The sequence below is a fragment of the Botrytis cinerea genome, chromosome 4 (genome assembly GCF_000143535.2).
Source record: "Botrytis cinerea B05.10 chromosome 4, complete sequence".
NCBI classification, from domain to species: Eukaryota; Fungi; Ascomycota; class Leotiomycetes; order Helotiales; family Sclerotiniaceae; genus Botrytis; species Botrytis cinerea.
Window position 1 is genome coordinate 458,268 of NC_037313.1, and position 25,834 is coordinate 484,101.

At 43.2% G+C, this 25,834-nt stretch overlaps 10 protein-coding genes across 12 annotated transcripts; 5 read left to right on the plus strand and 5 right to left on the minus strand.

Moving 5' to 3' along the window:
* Positions 1–277: 277 nt before the first annotated feature.
* BCIN_04g01140 (hypothetical protein) lies at positions 278–838 on the minus strand. The gene is made up of 2 exons (XM_024692368.1): positions 654–838; positions 278–596 (listed from the first exon to the last, which is right to left on the minus strand). Exons 1-2 carry the CDS (start codon positions 818–820, stop codon positions 326–328), a joined length of 438 nt encoding a protein of 145 aa, XP_024548143.1. The 5' UTR covers positions 821–838; the 3' UTR covers positions 278–325.
* Positions 839–4,860: 4,022 nt separating this feature from the next.
* On the minus strand, positions 4,861–6,405 carry BCIN_04g01150 (hypothetical protein). The gene is made up of 3 exons (XM_001550877.2): positions 5,881–6,405; positions 5,373–5,829; positions 4,861–5,309 (listed from the first exon to the last, which is right to left on the minus strand). Exons 1-3 carry the CDS (start codon positions 6,226–6,228, stop codon positions 5,125–5,127), a joined length of 990 nt encoding a protein of 329 aa, XP_001550927.1. The 5' UTR covers positions 6,229–6,405; the 3' UTR covers positions 4,861–5,124.
* A 154-nt stretch (positions 6,406–6,559) lies between these two features.
* On the plus strand, positions 6,560–9,109 carry BCIN_04g01160 (hypothetical protein). Its single transcript, XM_024692369.1, has 3 exons — positions 6,560–6,671; positions 6,739–7,023; positions 7,079–9,109. Exons 1-3 carry the CDS (start codon positions 6,627–6,629, stop codon positions 8,960–8,962), a joined length of 2,214 nt encoding a protein of 737 aa, XP_024548144.1. The 5' UTR covers positions 6,560–6,626; the 3' UTR covers positions 8,963–9,109.
* Positions 9,110–9,123: 14 nt separating this feature from the next.
* Positions 9,124–11,200, plus strand: Bcmrm2. 2 transcript variants are annotated; one of them, XM_024692371.1, is made up of 7 exons: positions 9,124–9,685; positions 9,806–9,856; positions 9,948–9,974; positions 10,137–10,561; positions 10,625–10,673; positions 10,832–10,993; positions 11,044–11,198. In XM_024692371.1, exons 1-7 carry the CDS (start codon positions 9,368–9,370, stop codon positions 11,125–11,127), a joined length of 1,116 nt encoding a protein of 371 aa, XP_024548145.1. In that variant the 5' UTR covers positions 9,124–9,367; the 3' UTR covers positions 11,128–11,198. The 2 variants fall into 2 exon arrangements, with proteins under 2 accessions (XP_024548145.1, XP_024548146.1); XM_024692370.1 differs by having other exon boundaries at positions 10,137–10,673; positions 11,044–11,200.
* Positions 11,201–11,232: 32 nt separating this feature from the next.
* On the minus strand, positions 11,233–12,406 carry BCIN_04g01180 (hypothetical protein). The gene is made up of 4 exons (XM_001550874.2): positions 12,295–12,406; positions 11,987–12,091; positions 11,562–11,926; positions 11,233–11,509 (listed from the first exon to the last, which is right to left on the minus strand). Exons 1-4 carry the CDS (start codon positions 12,296–12,298, stop codon positions 11,432–11,434), a joined length of 552 nt encoding a protein of 183 aa, XP_001550924.1. The 5' UTR covers positions 12,299–12,406; the 3' UTR covers positions 11,233–11,431.
* A 991-nt stretch (positions 12,407–13,397) lies between these two features.
* BCIN_04g01190 (hypothetical protein) lies at positions 13,398–15,777 on the plus strand. Its single transcript, XM_001550873.2, has 5 exons — positions 13,398–14,080; positions 14,149–14,478; positions 14,600–14,872; positions 14,932–15,068; positions 15,119–15,777. Exons 1-5 carry the CDS (start codon positions 14,072–14,074, stop codon positions 15,351–15,353), a joined length of 984 nt encoding a protein of 327 aa, XP_001550923.1. The 5' UTR covers positions 13,398–14,071; the 3' UTR covers positions 15,354–15,777.
* A 52-nt stretch (positions 15,778–15,829) lies between these two features.
* On the minus strand, positions 15,830–18,204 carry BCIN_04g01200 (hypothetical protein). 2 transcript variants are annotated; one of them, XM_024692372.1, is made up of 3 exons: positions 17,962–18,204; positions 17,175–17,906; positions 15,830–17,085 (listed from the first exon to the last, which is right to left on the minus strand). In XM_024692372.1, exons 2-3 carry the CDS (start codon positions 17,453–17,455, stop codon positions 16,221–16,223), a joined length of 1,146 nt encoding a protein of 381 aa, XP_024548147.1. In that variant the 5' UTR covers positions 17,456–17,906; positions 17,962–18,204; the 3' UTR covers positions 15,830–16,220. The 2 variants fall into 2 exon arrangements, with proteins under 2 accessions (XP_024548147.1, XP_001550922.1); XM_001550872.2 differs by having other exon boundaries at positions 17,175–18,204.
* A 1,241-nt stretch (positions 18,205–19,445) lies between these two features.
* Positions 19,446–20,312, minus strand: BCIN_04g01210 (hypothetical protein). The gene is made up of 3 exons (XM_024692373.1): positions 20,123–20,312; positions 19,919–20,073; positions 19,446–19,848 (listed from the first exon to the last, which is right to left on the minus strand). The coding sequence occupies exons 1-3, from the start codon at positions 20,134–20,136 to the stop codon at positions 19,709–19,711; spliced, it is 309 nt and encodes a 102-aa protein (XP_024548148.1). The 5' UTR covers positions 20,137–20,312; the 3' UTR covers positions 19,446–19,708.
* Positions 20,313–20,516: 204 nt separating this feature from the next.
* On the plus strand, positions 20,517–21,646 carry BCIN_04g01220 (hypothetical protein). Its single transcript, XM_001550870.2, has 2 exons — positions 20,517–20,897; positions 21,015–21,646. The coding sequence occupies exons 1-2, from the start codon at positions 20,703–20,705 to the stop codon at positions 21,447–21,449; spliced, it is 630 nt and encodes a 209-aa protein (XP_001550920.1). The 5' UTR covers positions 20,517–20,702; the 3' UTR covers positions 21,450–21,646.
* A 1,128-nt stretch (positions 21,647–22,774) lies between these two features.
* Positions 22,775–25,168, plus strand: BCIN_04g01230 (hypothetical protein). The gene is made up of 3 exons (XM_024692374.1): positions 22,775–23,152; positions 23,203–23,387; positions 23,446–25,168. The coding sequence occupies exons 1-3, from the start codon at positions 22,926–22,928 to the stop codon at positions 24,222–24,224; spliced, it is 1,191 nt and encodes a 396-aa protein (XP_024548149.1). The 5' UTR covers positions 22,775–22,925; the 3' UTR covers positions 24,225–25,168.
* Positions 25,169–25,834: the final 666 nt, after the last annotated feature.

The following is a 25,834-nucleotide window of genomic DNA, read 5'->3' on the forward strand; positions in this document are numbered from 1 at the left end:
ACCCAATCATGTTGACACTCACAAACCCCTCTTGATGCATCTCTGTCTAATACTTCTATGGTTTGGAGACTACTTCTGCCAGCCAGCGTTGTCACTGTTGTCGTCGTTCCAAGCATCGTTAAGAGAGAAACATCTTGGCCAAGCTCCATGAAAAGCCAATTTCAAAATCTCAGCCGCTACCACACTATCGATTCCATATTTATCGACTGGTGTCTCACTGTTGGCTTCATCGAGATCCACGGATAGAAGCGAGGAAGCCTCGAAATCTTGTGTCGGATGCCTTCAACGACACTTAGACCTTCCGATTGATCTCCGATCTCCTTGCCTAATGTCGTAACACTCGGAAGCACATGCGTAGCTTGGACCAAGCTGCAAAAACGTGGATCAAGTGACCAAGCCATGGCATCGATGGGATAATGTTCACTGATTTCTTGTAGCCCTGTAGGTTCAATTCCAACAGAAGATGACCTTGAGCTAGGGGTTCAAATATGTACGCTGTCGTTTGCGAAGCAGGACCAATTCCAGCATCGCAATATCGCAAGAATTCGTGCTCGTCGTTACCATAAAAGCCATTACGTGTCGTGGCTTGCTGGTATCTAATTGTACACGTCGTTAGAGATTGAAACATGGTTGTCCCTTTGATATATACTTACTCTGGCATATAACTAACAATTCCGATCCCAAGAACTTGGCCAAGCGACAAGGAAGTGGCAGGCAAACTCAGGTTGTGTGTGTAATGGGCGAATGCATCCATGAAAGCATTGGAAGATGGTAGTTGCTCTGTGTTGCTGTGCCAAACATCACTGTCCATGAAGTCCATATCTGAAAGAAGTCCAACGGTGAATCTTCCAGAGCCTCATGAGGATTGAGTGTGCCAATCATTCGAGGGCGCGCTGTAGACTCAAATTGATCAAGTGTCATGGAACTAAGAAGTCCATCCATCCTTTGGGAAACATTAGCAATCGAATTTAGCACGCATGGCAGTGAAAACAGTCAAGGCTTACATGAAGTGTTAAAGCTTTTTGTATGATACCCTTGATTGGCAGATCAGTACTGCTGACTGCCAATTTGACATCTGCTAGCGATACAACATCACCCTAGATGATTTGAGTATTGACCCCTTGAAGTCAGAGCTGGCTGAGAAAAGTTTTGTGTTCTTGTTTGAGTTTCCACTGCGAGAGAGATAAATCAGGTTTTGAGTACCTCAGTGTGCAGCCTATCTGCTGAACGAGTAGGACTACACTGACATCTATTGTGATGGCTTGTAAAAGCCTCGATACAAAATTATCGTCAAGCTCTTTGCCTCGGCGAGTCTCTTTTGATCTATGAAAGAAAGGCCCTGAAACCTCAGACTATAAATTGACCCGACTGGAGCAAATTTTCCGTACCAAGGGAGGCTTTGTACGTCCCTTAAGCCTCGTCTTCAATTATCCATCTCCTGCGATAATGAACTCACCATGGGAACTGGTATTTCTTCGATCTTCTGGAATATAAATGGATCAATTACCAAGGCAACCAAACGAAACCCCTACCATTGGGTTTGAAAATGACATGAACAGTACCCGACAATGTTCGACAAAGTTGCCTTCTCCATTCACATCATCTACCGAAGTAAGAAGAAATTCAAACCTTGAGTCGTAATCACTGTCAAGAGCATTGCTTTCAAGTAAATATTTAAATTCGTAGCGGGACGTTCAAGAGGAGGTTAAACCATTGGAGGTTGTCTTGGATATCATCAAATTATAATGACGTAATCCGGTGCGTATGGTAGACGAATATTGATATTTTGATTGCCTGTTTGATCCCTCTCTTCCGCATCTCGGATTTAATGAACTTAGGACTCATGATTTAGATGCATACCCCTATTCAGTCAACTCGCCGCATTGGGACTATGTAAATCATGAATTAATCTTACTATTGCCACAGTGCGACATCTATCTACATTTTATTTTGAAGCGAAAGCAAGGCTAGCAAGGTATAATCTTGTCAAAACAGTCTAGCACTAATATAGACAAAGATTCATCAATAGCTACAAGGCCACTGACGATGGCTACTAGCAGCGACGAGGAAAAGAATAAACGCACAGATGCAGTTTCCCCAGACTCTTCCCCGGATGCGAAGGCCCCACTTCACGAATCCACTCCGCAGTCTCCACCCACGCCGCCGAACGGTGGACTAGGCGCTTGGCTGTGTGTACTTGGTGCATTTTTTATATTCACGAATACTCGGTATTTATATGCAATTCTTTAATCTTGAATCTATTACAATATATATCTATGTGGACTTATCAAGAAAAGAGGAATCACTGCAAGCTTTGGAACCTTTCAATCTTATTATATCACCACCTTGCCTGAGTCTGCATCATCGATATCATGGATTGGCAGTGTACAATCGTTTCTGGTGGTGTTTGTTGGAATTACATCCGGGTCATTATTTGATCAAGGTTATACACGTACTTTGATGGCCACTGGGTGCTTCATGATTGTATTCGGAACGATGATGCTTAGCCTCTCTACGAAGTACTATCAAATAATACTCTCCCAGGGAATTGTCATTGGCCTAGGAGCCGGCCTATTATATATTCCTGCACTCGCTATCATTTCAACTTAACTTACCACGAAACGACCGTTTGCGATCGGATGTGCCTCCTCGGGATCAAGCATAGGTAAGCTAACACTCACTTGGCAATGGCACGACTGATACTAAGTGGAACTGCCTAGGTGTTATAATCTTTGCGATCATGTTTCGGAGACTAAAACCAAAGGTTGAATTTGGTTGGGCTGTCCGCGCCATCGGCTTCATTAGTCTTGGCACACTTGCTACGTCCCTCGCCATACTAAGCTGGCACAAAAGGCCAAAGTCTCTTTTCGATTTTAAAGTTTTAGCCGAACTTCCATTCCTTGGCCTCGCCGTTTCTCTTCTTCTCATCTTCGTAGCATTCTACATTCCCCTGTTCTATATTCCTTCCTACGCCATTTACTGCTTCAAGATTAACGAAAATCTCTCATTCTACCTCTCGGCTATTACCAACGCCGACTCATTCTTTGGTCGAACAGTTCCATTCATATCTTTGTATCTTGGACCGTCGCTGCTGTCATCGTAACGTTCTCGTGGCTAGGCATACATAATGAAGCGGGCTTTATAGTGTTTTGTATTATCTGGGGATTCATATCTGGCGTTCTTGTGACAGTACCCGCTGCAGCAGTGGCACACCCAACATTACCGCAATCGATGGGTGTCATAGGAACTCGATTGGGTATGAGTTGGATCACAGCGGCAATTGGGATTCTCATCGGGCCTCCTATTGCTGGAGCTTTGGCGGATCTTAATACGGACTATTTTCTCAATGCTGTTGTCTTTGCTGGGGTGGGCATAGTTCCTGGAGTAGCGTGTCTCATGCCTCCCTTTCTCGCTACCGTCAAATACAAACCAGTCGAGAATTGATAATGTGAATGGGAGATATTGGGAAAATGTTTAATACCCCCTAACAAAATACTAAAATCATCTATCTGGCTAGGAGAGCTTGAAATTGCATATTTCCTGTCGTTAGCCCGTAGGTCATAATAAAATTCATAGATCCAATGCTGGCCAGTCAGTATATTTGTGTGCGAAAGGATGATTAGAATGCCGTATATCTTCGCATGATTTTGTAACTTTTAGATTCCAGAATAACCAAGAAACCATCTCAAACAAGTGAAGGATCAACAACGTAAAAGCTCAATCCTGCATCCAATACCCTAATGTGACCATAATTTTCCTCTTCTACTCACTGCGAACGAGCGACCCAATGACAAAAACTCTTCTGGTGCCTATGTAGATCGCGGTTCACACTCAACTATCATCCACAACAAATTACTGGGTATTATTCATTTTTTTCTTCTTCAATAAATCCCAGTGTCAATCAGCCCAAGGAATAAACAGAACTAGAGAATGCCAGGGCGTTAATACGATGCAAGGGCTGCTGCGATACCCATAAACAGCGGTCGTGAACAAGAAGCCGATTTCAAAACAAGAGAACAGCTTCCTTGATCTCCACGAAATAAAATTCATTTCGAGATGAAAAATTGAAATTGAAGGGGACATCAGTAGAGCAGTATTTCCTATGGACCTAGCATAATCTTGCGGGGCCAGTATCAATATATAACAGCTGGTCCTGGATACTAAAGATTTCTTCGCATTGTACGATTCTTACTAGCTGGTGGCCTATCAATACATTATTATTATTATTATTATTATGCAGTTCAGAAGAAACAAAAAGATATCTTGCAAAAATAAAACCCTTTGATAAGGAGTTTCTTCCAAGTAGAACCAAATAAACATATGCACATTCTATGAGCCTCAGCGTCGGGACTTGGAACTTTGGACGAGAGTTCAATTCATAGCCCTCGTTGCAACTATTTCCTCTCTGGGACATTGTTTGGTGTTTGGCTCTTCTCATTAATATAAACTGGCAGCAATTCTTAAATGTATGTAATCCCCATGTACCTTAGTAGATTTAGATGAGACACATTTTCCAGCCTTTCGAGGATTGTCGTCTTACATTCGGGTTGATTTATTGAATTTATGTTTTTTCCTTTACTAACCATGACTCTACTATACGATTTAAACTCCCTCGCTGCCAATTCCGAATGGCATAGAGAGAGTTTACTAGTCGCAGAGTTGTGTGCAACCTTCAACTCCAGCAAATGGCCCACACGGACAGCATTGTGAATATTAGGAATTAGCACTCCCTTAATGACTAGAAAAGGAATCACCAAATAACACCAAACATCGAAATACCCTATTAAGTACTTAGGTCTGTGGCATTGTGGTCGAGTCACTCGTGTCAGGCAGTTACAAGCACAGGATCTAAAAAATATCTGATAAATGACAGATGATTATAATCAAACGCTTGATGGTTTAAAATAAACACTTTGTCATGTATTGACTATCATACTTTGAGAGCTTTTTGCAAAGTGAAATTTTGAATTCTTAAGATGAATTTATTTGAGGCCAAGCATTGGGGCCAAGGAAATGTAAGATTCGCTTTTCAGTAAGTATGTGAAACCGACCACAAGAATGGAGGGCAGTCTATGATACATGGATATCTCTTTGGTCACTTAACAGACTCGTAGATTATATCATTCAGCTGAAAGGTGGGAGCCAGAATGGGTATCCGCCGTTCTTGATACGGAAAACGCTAAGCAAGAAGCTGTACATAACGAAGATAACTCCACCCCATACGAGGACTGCAACTTGCTGAATTTTAGGGTCTGAGATACGTGGGACTTTGAGAGCCAAAGAGATTGTTGCAAAGGACAAAAGCCCATCTGAGAGATATAATTAGTATCGTCGCAAGTAAATATGAGTAGGTATGAAAAAGTATTTCTTACACATGGCAGCAATGATTTGTGTTTCCAGTCCATATTGATTGGAGAATCCACCTGCAAAGTAGCTGACACCTCCACGTCCGTCACCAGCAACGTATGGAACTTTTCTAATGTGGTTGAACATATGACCACTGGTAAATAGAAGGATGGCAATCAAGCTGATTGCAGCCCAGACATTTCGGTTTTGGACGATGGGTAAGACATATGGCCATGCAACACTGATAAAGGTGATCGTTCCAAGTACAGTAGTTGTAACTGCGATAATACGAAGCCAGTTGATGGGTCGTTGAACTGGGGGATGTGGTCGGTCGGTGAGATGTCTAGTAATCCAAGAATGGACTTGCTCAGCAGTTTGAGGGCCGTTTGTAAAATCGTATCTCACGGGGCCGTTTAATGTAGAGGCATGAGGGCCAACAGTGGGTAAGAACAGTAGAAGGACGGGAGCAGTTTGTAGATTAAGCTATCCAGTAGTTAGCATCGATTGATTGTAGTTTCGTAGCGCTAAACATACAGATTGGAAAGTGCCTTTGCCATCCATGAAATCAAGTGTTCCATAGAGCAGGCGGGATTCTCCTTGCTTATCTCCTTTGATCCAACTCTTTGACAACAGATCCCATTCTGGTTGAAATTCACGACATAATTGGCATCCAAATCTAGTTTCTAAAGCTGTCAACAGCACGGCGACAGAGTAATCTCTTGGTGCAGTGGTCAATTTGCTGTAGACACTATCATCGAGCTTCAATGGGGTAGATGAGAGAGACTTGGTATGGTATCGTTCAAAGTTATCGACTGCGGGCTTTTTGGCAGCTAGAGCAGCTAAAGGTAGCAAGGAGGCTACCAATGTCTTGAGGAAATGCATCTGAAATAAAATGCAAGGCCAAGATGCCTCTGGAGATTGGAATTGGTGGTGTCGATAGCAGAGAATAATCGAATGATTGTAACCAGTGGTGCTTTATCAAATAAACTGAAGCATTGAGGAATCAAGATATCATCACCAAACACTTACGAAGCTCGAAGCGTGTCCTTAATTCAATTCGGTAAGTTCCACCTCGCGGGGCCATACAAATCTTATCACAAGTAGGGTGTGGCACTAGATTTATCCATGCCTGAGGCCATATATTCTTGGGGCAAGTTACGTCGACCCGGCAACTCATCCAACGCTTAGGGAGACTTTGTTGACTTTCGAACGCGATTGAACATTTTGACCATTTAACAGGTATTTTAAACACATTTTATTTTCACAAGTATAAATTTAAAATGGATCAAGTATTATCATATAATGATGATGAACATATCGAAAGCGTATGTATATGATCTCTTATTATCGTTAAGTTGGAGATGGAGTTTTGTGGCTGATACATATTTATAGCGATTGATGAAATCACAATGTCTCGAGTTGGCCTATCAGGAAGCACTACAAAATACCGAATTAATCGTGAAAGATGAAGCAAGTAGACGATTGAGATTACAGGTTCTCTTGTTGGAAAATGAGGCGGATGAATTGCACCTTCAACTGGCGACCGGGGATGAGCGAATTGATGGATTGGAAGAAGAGAATGAAGATTTAAGAGCACGACTTGACCAGGCCCAAGAAGATGTTAAGAGGGTGGAAACCGATTTAAGACTTCAAACGCGGGAACTCAATAACATCAAGGTATTAAAAATCCCCTGGGTATATTTGAATGTCATGCTAATTCATGGCTGTATAGGCGGAGCTCCAATCTATGAGCGGAGTAACGATGGACTCAACAAAGGTTCTTACCGAAAAACTGGCACTCAGCCGCGAGTTGGCTACACTTAAACCAGAATTGGAGCATTTACGCTCGCAAGTGGCACATCAACAATCGATCCTAGCAGAGAAGTTGGCACTTCAGCGGCAAGTCAGCACTTTAGAAGTCGAATTAGAGACAGAGCGTCGTGCCTTGAGCCGTGCCACCGAGAAGAATAACGACCATTCCAAGGAAACAGAACTTCAGCAAAAAATTGAGGCTTTGCAAAAAGATCTTTCCGAGGAGAAACGAGAAAGGGAAAGGGCTAAGAAAGAAATGTCGAAAGAAGCATCTACTGCCCAAAAAGAATTTGCGCAAGAGAAACGTGAAATTGAGAAGAGCCATAAACTTTCAGAGAAGGAGACGGAGACTCTTCGAAAGGAACTGACGCTTCTAAAGCGTGACAGTGAGAATGCACGACAGGCTGGGGAAAAGGAGATAGAGACTCTTCGAAACGAAATCGAACTTTTGAAGAGCAGCAACGAGAAGGGGCAGAAATCCGGGGATAAGGAAATCGAAGTTCTTCGAAAGGAGTTTGCGTCTACTAAGCGAGACATCGAAAAAGCACACAAAAATACCCAAAAGGAATTGGCCGCTTCTCAAGCTCAAGTGGAAACTTTGGAAGGCGAAATCGAACAGCTTCGCGAGAGCGAGAAAGGACAGGAAGATGGTGAGAAGGAAATCGAGGTTCTCAGGAAAGAATTCGCCCACACGAAACGAGACATTGAAAAGGCTCATAAAGAAACACAGAAGGAGTTGGCTGCTTCTCAGGTTTTGATTGGATCCCTAGAGAGCAAGGTCGAGCAGCTCCGCACAAAAATGCGAGCCGCCAGAGAACAATTGAAAGAATGTCAGGCTGAACTGAATGAGGCGCGCAGTGCAGCATTGAAACTTCCCGTTGTCACGAGTCGAGAGAGTGTTCCAGTGAAAGATTCTCGCAAGAGATCTGCCAGGGAGATGAGCATGGATATTACTATTGGAACCCCAGACGGGATTGCAGGGCGCGGAAAGCGACCTGGTGCGAACAGAGGTAGAGTTGATCAAACAATTTTGGGAGAAAAGTCAACATTCTCCATCACCCCCTATCTGAACAAGACAATCAACATGGCTCCAGATACACCAGAAGATGGACAATCACCTGAGGATAAGGCTGATAAAGTAACGGAGCGAGAGAAATCCACCGAGAAGGACCAGATTCTCGAAGAAGAGGAAACACACGAATCGCCTGCACAGCAAGTCAAGCCCAAACTTAAGGCCAGAAAGAAGCCAGCCGATAGTTCTGGTGACGAGAAAAACGTATTGGCCGAAGCGAAGACTGGTAGCAAGAACAAAAAATCTGTGACTCAGAAACTCAAAGAATCACGTACGCTGAAAAAGGTTACAGAGGAAGAGGACGGAGACGAAGATGAGAAACCTAAGAAACCCACAGCCCGAAAAATCAAAGCACGACCTATGCTAGAGAAGGTTGCGGAAGAAGAGGATGCGGACGAAAATGAGCAGCCCGAAGAACCAGAAGATTCCGAAGAACGAGAGATTAAAAAGCCCGTGAAAGCTAAGATTAAGGCTGTTGAAGAGCCTGAGCTAAAGAAGAAGAAACGTAAAGTTCTTGGGGGTGGCAGCAAGACACTATTTGATGATGAGGATGGTGAAGCTCCTAAGAAACCAGCAAAGATTGCACTTGGACCAGCGAGGTTACTGGGTAAAGGTGGTCTTGCTGGGCCAAGGGGGGGGATGAAGGGCGGTCTCGCAGCTGCTGGTGGATTTGGAGCATTCTCGCCTTTGAAGAAGGATCGTAGGGGTGCTGGAGCAAGTTTTTTAGCATAAGCTGTATGGAAATAATGAAATAATTGGGCGTTCAGGATAGGGAGAATACAGGCTCACGAGGCGTTGGTATTTTTGTATATGTAGTAATGAACAGCTACATTATTTGTGTTCAAGAAATGAAATTATCTTCTACTTGTAAATGTGACAATATCTGGGTTTTTGATTGTATGACCAAGTAATACCGCATCCTTCAATCTCCTCATAGGATTAAAAAAGCTCTTTGGGCTCTCATAAACACTAATAAGAAAAGTTTTGCACAAGGCCCCAAATGCAAAAATTTGAGATCCTACGATAAAATTCTTCAATCTCATTATATACAAATCACACACACCCGAAACCATCCACACTTCCCGCTCACCAAACCAAACCAGCCACAATTTTTATTGCACCACATAACCCTATGCTATGCTACCACCTCGACTAACCCCCACAATCTCGACCTCTGGACGGGGAATCCTCCCGCGATTTCACTCATGTATTCCAGGGCTGTGGAATCACAAAGCGGGGTTGGCGATCGCGCGGGGTAGATTTGCAAAGGGCGAGAATGGCGTTGAGAATGGGCTACGCACATACACATATATTTGCATGCGCAATGCCTCGTCTTCGTCCTCGTCGTCGTCGTCGTCGTCGACGAGATGGAAAAGTCGCCAGGGAAAGGATTGGTTTGCGCGCGCGGCGAAGGTTAAGGGGTTGAGGAGTAGAGCGGCGTTTAAATTGTTGGAGGTGTGTGTTTTGTTTATTTGTGTTTGTGTGTGTGGTTTTGGGGGGGGGGGAGAGATGTGAAGGGATTATGGGGGTGGGTGTGGATATGGATATGGATGTTAATGAGATGTTCGATTACAGATTGATACGAAGTATAAGATTTTTAAGAGGGGACAGACGGTGGTGGATCTGGTGAGTTTTCTTCTTTGATGCTGTGGGTGGAATGGGATGGGATGGGATTGGGACTTGAGGTGAGAATGGTTTGCTGAGAGAATATATTTAGGGATATGCGCCGGGTAGTTGGTCTCAGGTATGTTTTTATATTTCCCCTTCCCCTTCTCCTTCTCCTTCTTCTCTATATACCTATATACCTATCTATCTACATACATACATACATACCACTCTACCTCCCCTCCCCCACCAATCCATCCATCCATCCATCCATCCCACTCACCCTCCCCCCCTCCTCCAGGTAGCCTACGAACGCACACAACCCCACGGCCGCATCCTCGGCATCGACATCATCCCCGCGCAGCCACCCCACGGCGTCTCCACCATCCAAGGCAACTTCCTCTCGCGCCGAGTCCAACAATCCGTCAAGAATTTCCTGCTCGATCCCGAGCGCGGTCGTCCGCGCAGACCCCTCTTCTCCTCTTCTCCCGATGAAGAAGACGTCGACGACGATGTTGTCGCCGAAGAACCGAGTTATATAGATCTAGAGCGGCATATGAACGATCATGATAATGGCGCTGCGGGGATTCAATCTACGAGCCCGGCCCCCTCATCCTCATCCTCATCCTCATCCTCACCTTCACTCGAACAAAAACAAGAACAAGAACAAGAGCAAGAGCAAGAAAACGACGAGACAAAAATGGTCCACGTAGTACTAAGTGACATGTGCGCGCCCTGGGATCAAACCAGCGGTTTTTGGAAGAGAAGTCTGAGTGACCCGTATAATAGGATGATGAACACGACCGGTATCAAGTTTTCCGATCACGCGGGGAGTATGGTATGTTATTTTTCTTTTTGTTTCCCTTTCTATTTCTCATCTTCCCATCTCCTCATCTTTGTATTCCAATCCCTTGCAGTTTGTTCTCAACTCGACTCGACTCAAATCAAATCAATCACCTACGCTATTCTAACCACGATATACGTACGTGCGTGTAGGATCTCTGCAACGCGGCTTTGCGATTTGCCTTCGAAACGCTGAAACCTGGGGGTCATTTTGTGTGTAAGTTTTATCAGGGCGCCGAGGATAAAGAGCTGGAGTTGAAGCTGAGGAAAATGTTTGCCGTGGTGCATAGAGAGAAGCCGGAATCATCGAGGAGCGTGAGTGAGCCTAGGAAACTAATGGAGAGAACCATGCTCACAATCAATAGGAATCGAAGGAAGCATACTTTGTAGCTCTTAGGCGGAATAGGTACGTTGACGCTGCAACTTTGGGTTACGTCAATGATGTGTAAGTAGAACCAAGTGTAAATATAAATTGTATAATAGCATGTCCAACTTGTATGGAAAAATATTTTGGTCATCACATCGATCATCACATGTGCAAATGAAAATTAACTTAGGGTGGAATCAAATTATTCATGATTACTACTCCTATCTGCATCGATACCATCATTTTCTTGTAGTATTCATATGCTAAAGACTGTACTGCGGATCCAGCTCGCCTTAAATAGCTTGTTGACATCCCTCCACCCTTCTTGGAGGTATCTAGACCAGCAAAGCCAGAAGTTCGTAACGTTCCTTTCCCAATTAGGCCATTTAGACCTTGAAACCTCTGGACCTTCTGCGTCCACGAGCCTTCTCGAACTTGCGTCCCTTGGACTCGACGTATGGTTTCTGTTGTAGATTTGTCAGTTTTGCCAATGAAAATCCTCGTTGTGTTTATTACCTTGTGCTTGTGGGGTCCGAAACCGAAATGCTTGACAGCCTCTCTGGAGTTCTTTGGTCCTCTGAGGAGAACGGTGTTGCTTCCAGTTGGGGATCTGAGAGCCAATTGATCCAAGGTCAAGGCCTCACCACCGGCGGCAAGAATGCGGGCACGGGCGGTAGCAGTGAAGCGGAGAGCAGCAACGCTGACCTTTGGGACGGACAAAAGACGGTTGTCATCAGTGACGGTTCCGATGATGACAACGGTTCTCTTCTCCTCCTTGTTGGTTTGGGATGCGATTCTGGAGATGGAAACGGGAGGTCTGTTGATACGGGACATAAAAAGTCTGCGGAGAACGACCTTGTTGAAGGAGGCTTCAGTGCGGCCTGGAAAGGATTCAAAGTTAGCGCATATTACTTTGCACATGAATCTTGAGGTTGACTTACGAGCCAAGAAGCGGTAGAGCTTTACCAACAACTTGAGGTAGACATTGTCACTCTTTGGCGTCTTACGGTGAGTGTTGCGCACGTGGTGGTTGTCAAGATCGATACCTAGTTAGAAAATTCCTCGTCAGCCTATGATCAAGTATGCTCTTCACATCGGTCTTGCACAGACACAATGTTGCGCAGAGAATTGAGGTCTTTTACGATGCGATTTGAGAATTCCATCTTTCGACTTTCATTCTCAATCCATCGTAACGTCACTCAATTTCCACTTGCACACGATGGCTGGAATAGAATTTGTGTTCACCTACCCATGATTGGCGATTTGGGGGGTTTGTCGTCGAGGGGTGTCGAGAAGTCGTGAATAATCCAGCAAGAACAAAAACAATTTCGAAGAAGTTTTAAGAATATGGAGCCCAGTGCGTGAATTCGCTTAAAATTTTCCGTGGATTTTCTCTTTTCAGTGCCTTGTGGCCTGAGGCATTCACATCAATCCATCCAGTTTTTTGTCAATGGTGACCGCCCGGGACGCTGGAGGTGGGTTGGAATGTACCGAAGTATCGGTACTCTTGAACGGAAAGGCGGAGTACATCGTGGGTACTCGGCCTCGTCAGGGGTGATGAATAAGGAGTCGAGTAATTTGGGAGAGATGAGAGTGTTCGAGATCAATGATGGAATATTGTCTCACGTCAATTCAAAGGTGCACTATACTCCGTACACGAGATCTGCTCGCATATGGGTATGGGTATCTAGTAGACAGATGGCTGGGTCTATATACATAGTACTGTGCAGAGCAGATATACCACCTTGTCTAGGTCCTTTTTAGAATAAACCTGGGTGGTGGGCAGGAATACATGATCTATTTGATACGGTGTTTGATACTGGCTTACTCGTATTCAAGCAAGTACTCGCCCGCCCTCTCGAGTCTAATAACAGATAACAAACAACAAACAACAAACATCCAAGCTGTACGAGGAGTTGATCAATACCGACCTAGCTATACTACTCCGCATACAGACATCGATCGTTCTGTTCTTGCGGAAAACTACGGAAGGACTAGGCAAGTTGACATCATGTTGTAGCTCTCCAATTCTCAATGATGGGGTAATTCTATCTCCGTGCATCATCATATGGAAGATCTTCCAACGTTGTTGCCGGTTAGTAGCTGTCGAACTCGAAGCGTCAAGATTTCAACATGGAGAAGAACCCAACACATTGGATCCAAGCTGGCATGATGTAGATAAATAGATGTATTCATTAATTAGTTGCTCGTCTGTAATTCGTATACATATACACATATACACACACACCCATCATCCCAAGAGCGATGACTAAAGAAAAGATGGAACTTTCCGTCAACAAACCCTTCACTCAAGGACCTCCACCTCCTCCACTTCCACCGTGGTCCTTGGTAGAGTAAAGTTTTTTCCGCTTATGATGACTGGTCGAGTCAACCAAAAGTTCTCTGCTACTGTAGGTACGGGCAAACAGTACGGGTTGCTTATTAGTTACTTATTATTACTTCATTGCTACCTGGGTGCATCAATTCCTCCAATCCTCCGCAATACAACAACAACATAGACCTTTAAATCACCCTCCTAGACTTCTTCTTTTTTATAGAAAACCCCCCCAAAAACAATTTACTACTCGAATAATAACTTTGTCGACTACTCCTCTACTCAAGCTACACCTCCTCATATTCTTCCTGCAGCTTCTCCTTTCTCTCTTGTGTTATCGTCGAACCCTAGATTACATTGATATTGATACTCCTATCCTCCGGTGACACTATCTCGTACCCCCCCCGTACTGGATCTTCTCCCATTCAAGCTCGGTTTAAAAAAGCCAACCCCAGCCAGCCTCACCACCTACTGGATCTTTCCCCAATTGTACATGTACAATATATTCAGCAATTGATCGTCGATTTCTTGTTTCTATTCAAAAGTCTACGTTCTCATATATCCTACCAAATATCAGAGTCGCCCTTTATTCTCGACACCTTGCCCTTCGAATTCGCATGCGTGGTGGGCTTAAGGTGTGCGTTGAGCTTTTAGGCCTTTGCGGTGCATAGCTTAGCTACTTTTCCTAGAAATGTCGGCCGTATGTTCTATTCCCTTAATCTTACTCTCTATCTAGTATCTATGCTGACAATTTGTTCTTTTTACAAGTCCAAGAATGATGTTCTCCCACCCAAATATACCCCCAGAGTTCTGCAACTCAGAGAGCTGATCGCACAGCCTGTGGTGGCGGCATTTTGCGCCGGTGGAGTGGCAGGCGCGGTTTCTAGAACAGTCGTATCGCCTCTGGAGCGATTAAAGATTCTTTTTCAAATACAAAGCGTAGGGCGAGAAGAATACAAGATGTCTGTAGGAAAGGGGCTCATGAAGATGTGGAGAGAGGAAGGTTGGCGTGGATTGATGAGGGGTAATGGCACTAACTGTATTCGAATTGTTCCCTATTCTGCTGTTCAGTTTGGAAGCTACAATTTCTATAAAAAGGTAAGAGCCCAAGGAGATCTTCAATCCCCAATACTTCTCTACCAACTACGCGTTGCGGAAATTCTGATTCAAATGAGCGCATGTCGTGCAAAGCAATTACTGATTTCCTACGCTTCTTTAGTTCTTCGAAACCACTCCTGGCGCAGACTTGGGTTCCTTTAGACGTCTCATTTGCGGTGGAGCTGCCGGAATCACATCCGTATTCTTTACCTATCCCCTAGATATTGTTCGCACTAGATTATCTATTCAGTCTGCATCATTCGCGGCTTTGGGAAAGCCTGGTACTAAGTTACCAGGCATGTTCGCTACGTTGAAGACGATGTACAAAACAGAAGGAGGCGTTCTTGCATTATATAGAGGAATTATACCTACTGTCGCTGGCGTTGCACCATATGTGAGTGTGGATTGAGTGGTTATTGGGTCTTTGAATTGCATTGCTAACGAACAGATAAGGTTGGCTTGAACTTCATGACTTATGAGCTTGTAAGAAAGCATTTCACTCCAGAAGGAGACCAAAATCCCAGCGCGGTTCGAAAGTTAGCAGCCGGAGCTATATCTGGCGCCGTCGCACAGACGTGCACATATCCATTGTAAGGTGCCCATTCATCTTTTTTTAAAACTTAAAGCTAATATTATTTAGTGATGTCCTTCGACGTCGTTTTCAGATTAATACAATGTCTGGTATGGGTTACCAGTACAAATCAATTTTTGATGCTGTCGGAAGAATTGTCGCACAAGAAGGTATCATGGGCATGTACAAGGGGATTGTACCCAATCTGCTCAAAGTAGCCCCAAGTATGGCGAGTAGTTGGCTCAGTTTTGAGATGACTAGGGATTTCTTTGTAGGGTTAAAATCCGAAGATGCCGGCTTGTGAGTTTGAGAAAAGCCCCCTGATATTTCTCAACAATGAGAACGGTTTTGGACAGGCGTATTAAAGGTCAAGGCTTTGTATATGAAGATGGCGTAGACCAGGTCAATGGATTGCATTTGGTAAGGCATCTGGGCATGCATATGGGAGCGGGCGTTATTTTGTAAAAAGAGACAGACAAGATTCTTAAGACCGGGTCCTATAATCAGCGATAACAGGAGAATAGATGTGCTAGGGAATTGGGGTGAATTCACGGTGATCATTGTGAAATTCAAAGGTGTATGAACAAAAAAAAAGGTGTTTTGCGGCAGAAATCTGATGAGCTCTTAGATCTATCTTCCTACCTAATTGGATGGGGGAGGAGGTGGATGATAACTTTTACAATTCCTATATGGGAAGTTTTTGAATACATAGGTAGCAATCTAATGTGAAGGATTTTTGTTGATAATTACTTGGGTACTTTGGTACTTTTTGGTGTGCAATGCATCTCTGAAGACCTTTCTTTATTCATAGTCTCGAGTGAGGAAGTCTTACAACTTTCGCAAGTGCGATTGAGTTTCACACTCAGGGGTGGTGAGAGTTTATAAAGGTTGTTGAGTTGTTTCTTGGGGACTTGTAAGAGTAGCGGAGCATTGTGTGCTTTTTGTTGTTGGTAATGTGTTGTTGTGGTACTCGGATTGTTAGATTGGGGTGGGTGGTGGTCAATAGAGCGAGCAACATCATCACCGAAAAGCCATGTTCCATCCTTGTTCAAACTTTTTGGGATGTTCATATAAAAGATTACAAAGCTCACATTAGTTAATATTATAGTACATGAATTAATAGGTTTTCTTATATGAAAACTTGATTACACGCTTCAAATCACACCTTTCATCATACTGCTGGTTTACGAGCAACCATCAGATACATCGGTGTGAATAGTTTCTCCTTCGCACCTGCAACCAGACATTCTGCTCCTGCTGCTAGTGAATTGGCCGTCTTCTGAGTGCCTTTTGGAGCCATTGCAATCGTCTCCATAGCCCCAATGAATCCGTGCACGACAGTGCGACCAATGGGTGACATTCGAAGGAACGTGGGTAGTTCCCAAATACTCTGCATGTATTTCAGTTCGCCGCTGAGAGGCCAATACCACGGAATCCCATTCCCGTCCTCCTTTTCTGCAACATTCATGTGGAGTTCGAGAACGAAGCCGGCTTTCTCCATTGCCTGTAGCGCTACCGAAATCTTCTCCATGTTACTAATTCCATTTCCTTGCTCGATCCCCAGACGAAGCGCTCGGTGGTGGGGATCTTCATTGTCATATTTTTCAGTCATCAGCCACTCGTACACGCCGAACGAACCACCCGGTTTCAGAACTCGGAAGATCTCGCTGTAGACGCCCTCTAAGCTGGGAGCGTGCACAGTAGCCTCAATCGCATAGACGGCATCGAAACTATTATCCGGATAGCTCATCTGCATAAAATCACCTTTCGTGAAGCTGACTCGGTTTCCCAAACCCTGTTGCTGCGCATAGCGTGTCGCGCGCTCGATCTGGTAATCGTTATTGTTCAACCCGACGATTTTGCAGCCGGTGAATTTGGCGATCTCGCGGGCGGGCCCGCCAACGCCGCATCCGACGTCGAGCACGAGCTGGTCTTGCTGGAGTCCCATTTTCAGCGCCAGATAGTGCTCGTGTCGTGCGAGGGCTTGCTTTAGTGGCTCGCCTTTGGCGAATGTGCAGAAGTGGAAACTTTGGGCCCTGGGTTGAGAGATGGTCAGTGATGATTCGATTGTAGAAGAATACTGTGGGGTGTAATGGCACGGAAAAGGGATGTGGTTCTCACTCACCAACCATATTCGTAGAGATCCGTTGCGAGATCATAGTAGTGACGAGTGAGCGTAGCATAGTCCTTGCGTCTCGTATCGCGATCCAGCGTCGTTTCATTCTTGGCAACCTTGTTATCCCAATGCTTGAAATATTCATCCGCGGCAAGCTTCTGCGCGTCCTTGTCCTTGTGCATCAGGTTCAGGAACGAGCGATCGGTCTGTCCGGTTTGGCCATGGAGCGCTTGCTTGAACGCGGAATCTCGTGCGAGATCTTGCGGCTCGAGGACGATGGGGGTGGCCATGCTGGGGGATTTGCTGGGGAGAGTTGGGGTGATTGTTGATTGCGGGAGAAGTAAATGGATCTATTGAACTGAGAATGGCAAAGTAGCTGGCGGGCTGGAAGAAGTCTTAATAACTATCCAGAGAGGGTTAATCACGTGATGAGACAGGGGGTGCGTATTCGGATCGCGACAGCATGTAAGTCGCACTAGCAGGGGACCCGAGATCTAGCTTAAAGGGGGAACAACTCGAAAACGAATACGAATTAGAGGTTTCGTAACCGAGCTTGCAGATGTGATTTGATGTGATACCCGCTTGTGTTGTTTGTTTTTTTGTTTATATCGTATCATTCCAAGAGTTGATCTTTTTGTATGGATGTATGTATTTGTTGTTGTGGATGTAGTTGTGGGGGGTGGCTAGCTGGTATGCTTGTATGCTTGTATGCTTCTTCTTCTGGGTTGTGGATTCTGGATTCTGGATTCTTCACTTGGTATTGTGGTGTAATTTGACGGGATGCTTGCTTGCTTACTTGCTTACTGACTTACTGACTTAACTGGCTCGCTGCATCAGCATCGATAGCTGTCCTCGAGCGTGCATCGGGTTTCGGGCTTAGGGCTTCGGGTTTAGGATGAATATTGAGATTGAGATTGAGATTGGGAAATGCTTGGTTTGATTCACGAGGGGATTTGAAGATAGGGATTTGATATGGTGATGTGTTGGGGTTTGGTGGGTGAGATGAGGTTAGCTGGATGAGATGAAGAAATGTGGGTGCATTTGGGGGGGGAGGGAGAGGGGACTTGTAATTTGTTGATGGGTGATGGGTGGTGGGTGGTGTGGTGGGGAGATGAAAGATGGAAGGTGATTTGTGAGAGTTAGACGAGTTGGATAAGTTGGTTTGTTTGTATGTATGTATATATGTATATATATCCAAGATTAATAACACCTGCATAACCAATACCTAAAATATCCATCAAACAACAACTGTCTAATAAAAGCAGGAAACATAAATAAACAGCTAGACATCCTTCCAGGGTTTCAATAATGGACGGAGTGTGCTGTATGCTGTGTGCTGTCTCTCATATACATATGTGTTCATTATTCACTCAGAGTCAGTGGTTTTTGATAAATGAATATGTTTCAAGTAATAGTAATACTTATATTAATAGTAATAGTAACTAACTCTGCAAGAAATGTGGTTTGTTTGGTTGTGGTATTTGGGGGTTAGTTGTGGGGTTTGGTGTGGGATGTATGTATATGCCATAATACAGACTCGTAATCACAGAGAGAAACGAGAAACGAAAAGTCGTTCGCTCGTTCGTTTCATTAATAGCGAGAAGAGAAGATGAGAGAAGATGATTGATACCTGGTTATGATATTCACGCTCTGAATCATAGCTCTGAATTAAGGTTATGGCTCCCTCTATGAATAGAATAAATTTCAAGAAAAGGAATATTCGTTTGTGTTACTTTGCTATGCTATGCTATGCTATGCTATATAATGCCATGTAGTGTCAATGTACTTCCAGCACTTTAAGCTTCAATATCAGAAAGTAGAATAGTGAAGTAATAGGTAGATAGATAGATAAATAGATAGATAGATAGATCCACAATAGAAAAGGATATCTCCCGAGAGGTAGCAAGCAGGGCATGCAGGCAGGGTGTTTTTAAGTTTAGTCTTCTTCTTCTCCCTCTCTATTTGGTAGAATGTTTAAATGAAATAGTGGAGTTTTGTTAGGGATTGGGAAAGGAAGAGAAAGTCTGGAAAGAAAGGGATGGAAAGGTGGGGATGGAAACAAGGGGATAGGGATAGTTGGTTTGGGATACTTTGGAGTGATGTGGCTCTAGTTAAGATCTTGATTCTGAATTTTATTTTTTTTGTTTTTGTTTTTTTTTGACTAGGAGGAAGGAAATTAGAATTTTAACTTCGAAGTGAAATGTGAGATTTGGACGCCGGTTAATGTCAACGTCAACTGGAAGAGATGTTTTGAATAAATGAATGGATGAATGAAGGTAGTGATTCGAGTTTTTATTTTCTGACTCTAAAAGTCTAATTATAATTCTAACTTTTATACAAACTTCCAAAAATCCAAAGCAAGAACTAGACCAATTTTCCGTCCCATATTTCTAGAAAGCACCTGCAAATCCTCCCAACCCGCAAGAAAAAAAATATCAAGAAAATTCCAATCCATCGCATTAATTAATTAATTAATTAATATTCCCTATCCCTCGCTAATGCAAAACGCAAATGCAACATTCTTTTTTCTTCTTTCTTTTTTCTCAGTAAAGTCCAATAACGATATCACCGCGTATGCGTGCCGTCAGGTGAACTTCGGCTTCGAGATCAAGTTTGATACCGACCATTACAGCGGCTGGTTTTAGACTGCCGTCTGCTTCTGTGGCGCCTTTAAGTAGATTTCCTGTGGAGATGTTGGCACTTTATCGGGGAAATGCATTTGTGTGTGCATTGGATTATAGGGTGATAGTTACCTGCTGGTGCGCGAAGTCCTTCTGAGGTTGGAGGATTCGGTAATGGATTCGTGTTGATTCCGGCTGTGGCTCTTTGTCTGTTATTTGGCTCGTCGGTGGAGAAGGGTGGTGAATAAGCTGTTTGGTTGAATGCTGTTCTGTCGGGCGATTTTGTGCTGGTTTGATGTTAGTATCGGGTGCTCAAAGAAGAGGGGTCGAACTGACTTAGTGGTAGACATGTCGGAGTATTATATTAGATGGAAGATTGATTGAAATTAGTTGTAGGAGATGGCTCGAAGGTTTAGATACTGTTTTGTCGAATCTTAGATGGTCTTGAAGAAAATTGATGTTAACGCTGTTGACTAGGCGGTTAGTAAGTCAACTTTATAGATCATCCCTCACTATCCACACAATCGCGGGACCGATTTTAGCAGATCCACATTCGAAACAATCCAAGGCACTGAAAGTATCAAATCAGCGAAACTCGCGCCTTGATGTAATGCATGTAGAAAATCTTAAAGTTTTGTTTTCTACGAATACTAGGAACCCCCATGCTTGGCATAGTAACTCACGGGGTATGGTTCGCTGATTACTTCGAAATCGAATGATGAACGACACTGGGATAAAAGGTACAGATTAACACTTTAGAACTACTCCAATCAATAATAAGTTCTCACTTCAAGAATACTGCTTTTGAAATCAAATTTACCAGGACATTACAGCAATTTTTACCTTTCAACCTCTTCCAGTCGTTGTCTTAACCTAATTCCAACCTCCAAATCAGTTGTAACAATCAGAAATAAGCATGGCCTCGCTACTCATTGCTCTGGTGACAGCACCAGCACTACTCGCCACGAACGAGGCAATTCGACAAGGCCAAGCCAAAGATCGCAAAGAAGAACATCGTGCACGGAGATGCAATTTGATTGCCAGCTGTGTTGAGGCGTCACCGCTTAGCCTCGAAGTTGATCATAGGCAGATTGTTCTCAGAGACTCCAAGGTTAGTGTCAGAATATATTGACTTTAAAATAACCTTTTCTGTCACAAAATCGATTCATTTATCTCACCTATGTCGGAGCAAGAAAATTTGGCCATCAAAAGCTGATACTAAAAACAGCTATATATCAATAAGGACATGAATGATTCTACACTACATCCATTCGCAGGATATTATCTTCCATATCCAGACTCCAACTACGAAGGCCTTGTTTCTACTATCACAGACGTTGCTCCAATTATGAATTGGATATACGTTGATAGAGAAACTTACGAAGTCAAGTATGGAGTCCGTTTGGATGCTCAACCTAACATTACAGGTCCATTCGACTGCACTAGACAAGACAGAAGGTTGACTCTCGAGGGATGGGAGGGGTTTTGTGCTGTCAAAGAAGAATTAAACGGAGAAGAAACTAGCATGTGGGCCCTTTACTATGATCGAGACGATGATCGCTTGATTGGGAAGCTAGGGAAGGATAGAAAAATAGTAGAGATTGAGCTAAGGAGGCAAGAGAAGCGAGTACGGAGAGGAAAGCCCCTAGGTGAGATGAGATAAGTCCATCATGATACAATAATGGTACGATTTCACAATATAAACTGTGAGATGGCAATCGTATGGCATAAAGTAAAATCACATGATATGATTCAGAATGGAATGGCATATCATACATAGTATGATGTGTTAGTGAACATGTTTCAATGAAGAGCGGTTCACTTGCACATATAGCAATCTATCAAGCGTCCTTCGTATCAAAAATGGGGTGTGTGCTTGATTTCCGGCTTGCGTCGAAGTTTCATCATGCAGAGATCTTATGCAACGTTGAGCGATAGGTGCAATCAGTTTTGAGGTGAAGATATGGTCAAACAGTATGTTGGAGAGAAAAACCGATATACAGCTGATATTGCAGATCCAGATCTCAACGTTGGAGTAGCATGTATGTACAATGGCAGTCAATTGAGAAACTCCGACATTTAGCCAAATGGATGGACGTATGAATATTCACTGGCACGACTGGACAAATGTGATCATATGGTCCAAGCTCTTATATATCACGTGAATAGGAACACAAAATTGTTTTGTTGCACATCTGAAAATTTGCACCGTTTTCAACTCCACCACGAGCGAAGCACGACGTTAAATCTGGCGCCAAATTGTAAAAATTGCATCGACTGGGAATAAGAACGCTTTATATTTTTTATTTCCGGCCCATGTCGGATTCATGTCAAACTCCAAAACACAATTTCTGATGCTGCTGATTGGCTTACCGATGCATCGCTTCTTTCTCCCTTATGTAATCACTTGGTCGGACATCACATCAATGTGGACGAGGACGAGGACGAGGCCTTCAACGGAATTTTGACGCATTACCTATCAACACAATTAAGTCATGGCATATTATTTCACTCGCAGTTTTGACCGGTATAGGTGTCGTCTTGTTTGAATCGATATGATGATTCTCTATTACTATATCATCAAACATGACTGAAACTCGATGGCCAATGAATCTCAAGTTCTCAACGCACTTGAAACACGAAGAAGCGATGAATCTTGTTCTTCCGCGTTTGATATCACTGATGCTTCCGTCAAATATCTGTGACAGTATCTATCTAACCTGGAATATTCATTGGATAGAGAGAAAGAACGTTCCATGAACCGATTTTACTTTACTAGTTGCAAGGTTGATGGTATTGCTACGTTCACGATGTTGAGCTAAGCTTCATAGACAAAATGTAACGAAAACTCCATACATATATGTACGGTTTTTGATATTGGATATCAAATCAACTAATGATGATTTCGAATTCAAAGTTAAATGAATATATTCATATGATTCTAGTTTATCATTTATGTACTAAATCACCTATCTTCAAATACAAGCTGGTATGATAAATATTTAAGATACAAGTGTTTCGATGTGTTTTTGGGCGGTTTGGAGTACCGCTTTGTTCGTCCACATGGAGCTCAGTTTTATTATGCTCAAATTCTCCTTTGGCATTTTGCTTTCTGTATTTTGCATTTTCACTTGTTAAAATGTCTTCGCGGGATTCGGTTGGATCATTATCAAATTCATCAAGTAGTTCACGGAGCTCTTACACCTCAAGCTCCGGTTCATTTTCAAGTATCACCAGAGCGATATCTTCTACTTTCTCCGGTCGTTCCACGCCACTACCAGAATCTCCCACCAGTTCTCTCCCAAGTCCACAGGATAAAACATTAGGAAATGTATTGAATGTAACATATCTCGAATCAAGTTCAAGGTGAGATAAATCGTGTGGTGACAGAACGTCCACAGAATTAATGTTTGCAGTAACGAATCTTTTAATCATCAAATACCAACACGAACAAAACTTCCCACAGTCATACCTGCAGCTCAAAACGGGCCATCTGCCTTGGCACGACTTCAGGATGTGCAAAGTGTTTTCTGTGTTGCTTTTGGAATTTTTGATCGATATTATATAGCATGGGAGGATAATAAAGGAGAACAACATCAAGGTACGCTTCAAGTAATTACTTGATTATTTGTTGAGAATTGGAATCTGATAGCCGATAGAGAGCAACAAGCTGCCGCAACTTCTCTACGATTGGCTATATCCCGAAAGTGGGCAAACACGACATCTGCCTTCACTACAAGTCTCATTCGGGACCAACGATGAGTTTTTTGCTTCTGATAAGAACGACAAGATTTCAAGTCGTGATTCTTTGCCTTCGGTCATCAATCATGTATCTAGAATGACACTTACCAAGCCCATTGTGCGAACAAATTCTCAACCTATACTCAACCGCAATGAAGCCGAAGAAAACACCCCGACGACACTACAGGCTTCAAGGTTGAAAAGAAGGAGTACTTTGTTTACCTTGAACTACCAGGCGCATAACCCTACACGAAACACAATCGATAGCAGAGAGACTTTAGAAAAACTACCATCTCGAACATCTATAGCGGAAAACCCACTGTCGACATACATCACAAGAAACAACATTGAGTCACACTGGATAGAGCCAGAGTCCCATGTATTATCAGGCTTGAGTCGAAGACGAAGCGTAAAGGTCAATCTACCACGGATTCGTACCTCTTGGTCAGAGCAACCCACCCAAGACTCGAACATTTTGAATCGCGAAATATACAATTCTGAGAGAAACTATATTGATGCTTGCATGCAAACTGATCTTTGTGGACACCACCTAGACGAAGTTTTAAGTACCGAAATAGCACCGCCAATTCTACCTCAGGGGCCGCAATATCAACCAGTTCAGACAATGCCCTTTGGCTTAATGCAGGATTACTTTCGAGGGCAATACAGTCTTGGAGATGCGTTATATTATGGATGATCGGTAGAAGACATTTTCTCAATGCTCATCAATACCACATGATTAGCTCAGAAAGCTGTGCGAATTGATCAGTAGCCTGAAAGTCGGAGAAAAGCCGAGTAATCTTGTCAATCTGTGTCTTTAGAGTATATTTTTGATAAGCCCAAACTACCGAGTGGGAAGGAAAGGACAGATTTTATGATTAATGAACTCATCGCACGCACTGATAAAGCTGTAGGAGTTTGATAAGACACCTCAATAATAACATAACTGACAACATGTGCATAGATCAATATTGGAGGAAGCGGTGTATTTTCGTCCTGCATGACAATCAAATGAAAAACTTCACTGCAACTATAAATGAAGACGAGAGATGCTAGAAAGTGCGGCGAATCTCCGAGAATATACACTGTTGAGGGAAAAGACAAAAGGACAAACTTCTTAAAAAGTCCTCGCCAAACTATTCCTTTAGAAAGCTGTATTCATGTATTGAATACGTATCGGCAACTTCTTGACCGAGACAGCCCCCGGAAAATATACCACTAAAATAGCAAAACTATGGGTCGCTCCCAGAAGCTTCGTTTTTTCTGCTACGCCAACTCAACAGGCGTTCATTTGGTCTCATGGACTTGCCTACTGTGCCATCAGGGGGTTGAACAGAAATTAAAACTTGAGGAGGAAGAACTTACCAATATAATGACGATCAGCATCAACTATGCCCTATAATTGATTGAGATTAGGATTAGATGAAGATAATAAATTTGTGTTCGAAAAAGACTTATGGGAGGATTATTGGAAACAAATAGGGGGAATTGTGAAAGAAGAAAAGGAAATAGCATTTCGAGGATAAAACTAGAAAAAAAAAAAAAAAGTAGATTGATTCTACAATTGTAAATAATTATAGAAAGTAAATAAGCACTAAGAATTGTTATAATATAGATAGTTATCGAGATAGAAGTGTGTGAACGAAGAGATTGACTTCAATTCAATTGCCACTGTAATATAGCTACTGTGGTAAAGCCCTAAGCGAATGCGAAAGAGACTAGCTCTTTCAGTAAGTCTATATAAGACTTACTACTTTCAATCCGTAGCTAGCTCTTTAGATAGAATACAAATATTAGACATACAGGACCTACACAATTCGTGGGTGCTACGTCTTCCGTATCCTTCTCGTACCAACAGTTACAGAAGAGGCAAGGTAATTTACATCATAGAATATATCGGAATCTTAAAACAGAATTTCAAAAAAATGCAGATAGCAAACAACTATTGAATATTCCGTTATTCCGCTTCAACGTGATCTTTGATATCACATCTAGATGATATTCAACTACTTACAACAATATGTGAGGGTGAGTTAGAACCCTCGTTAGTAGTCGACCCACGGCCCTCCCTGAGCACGGATTCTCGAGGGTAGATTATGTGACTCGTACAGCGCGCTAAGCCTGGAGCTAGTGTGTCGACAGAGCATATAAGAAAATCGTAGCATAGCTTAGTATTAGACTCCTTGTATCAATAACAACAGTATGAACCAGTATCGTTTATTGGCGCTTAAGAGCTGAGCGGCTTAGCCAGCAGTCGAGGCTGCACGAAACCACGACCACGAAGCCGCTATTTTGAGTAGTTTGAAC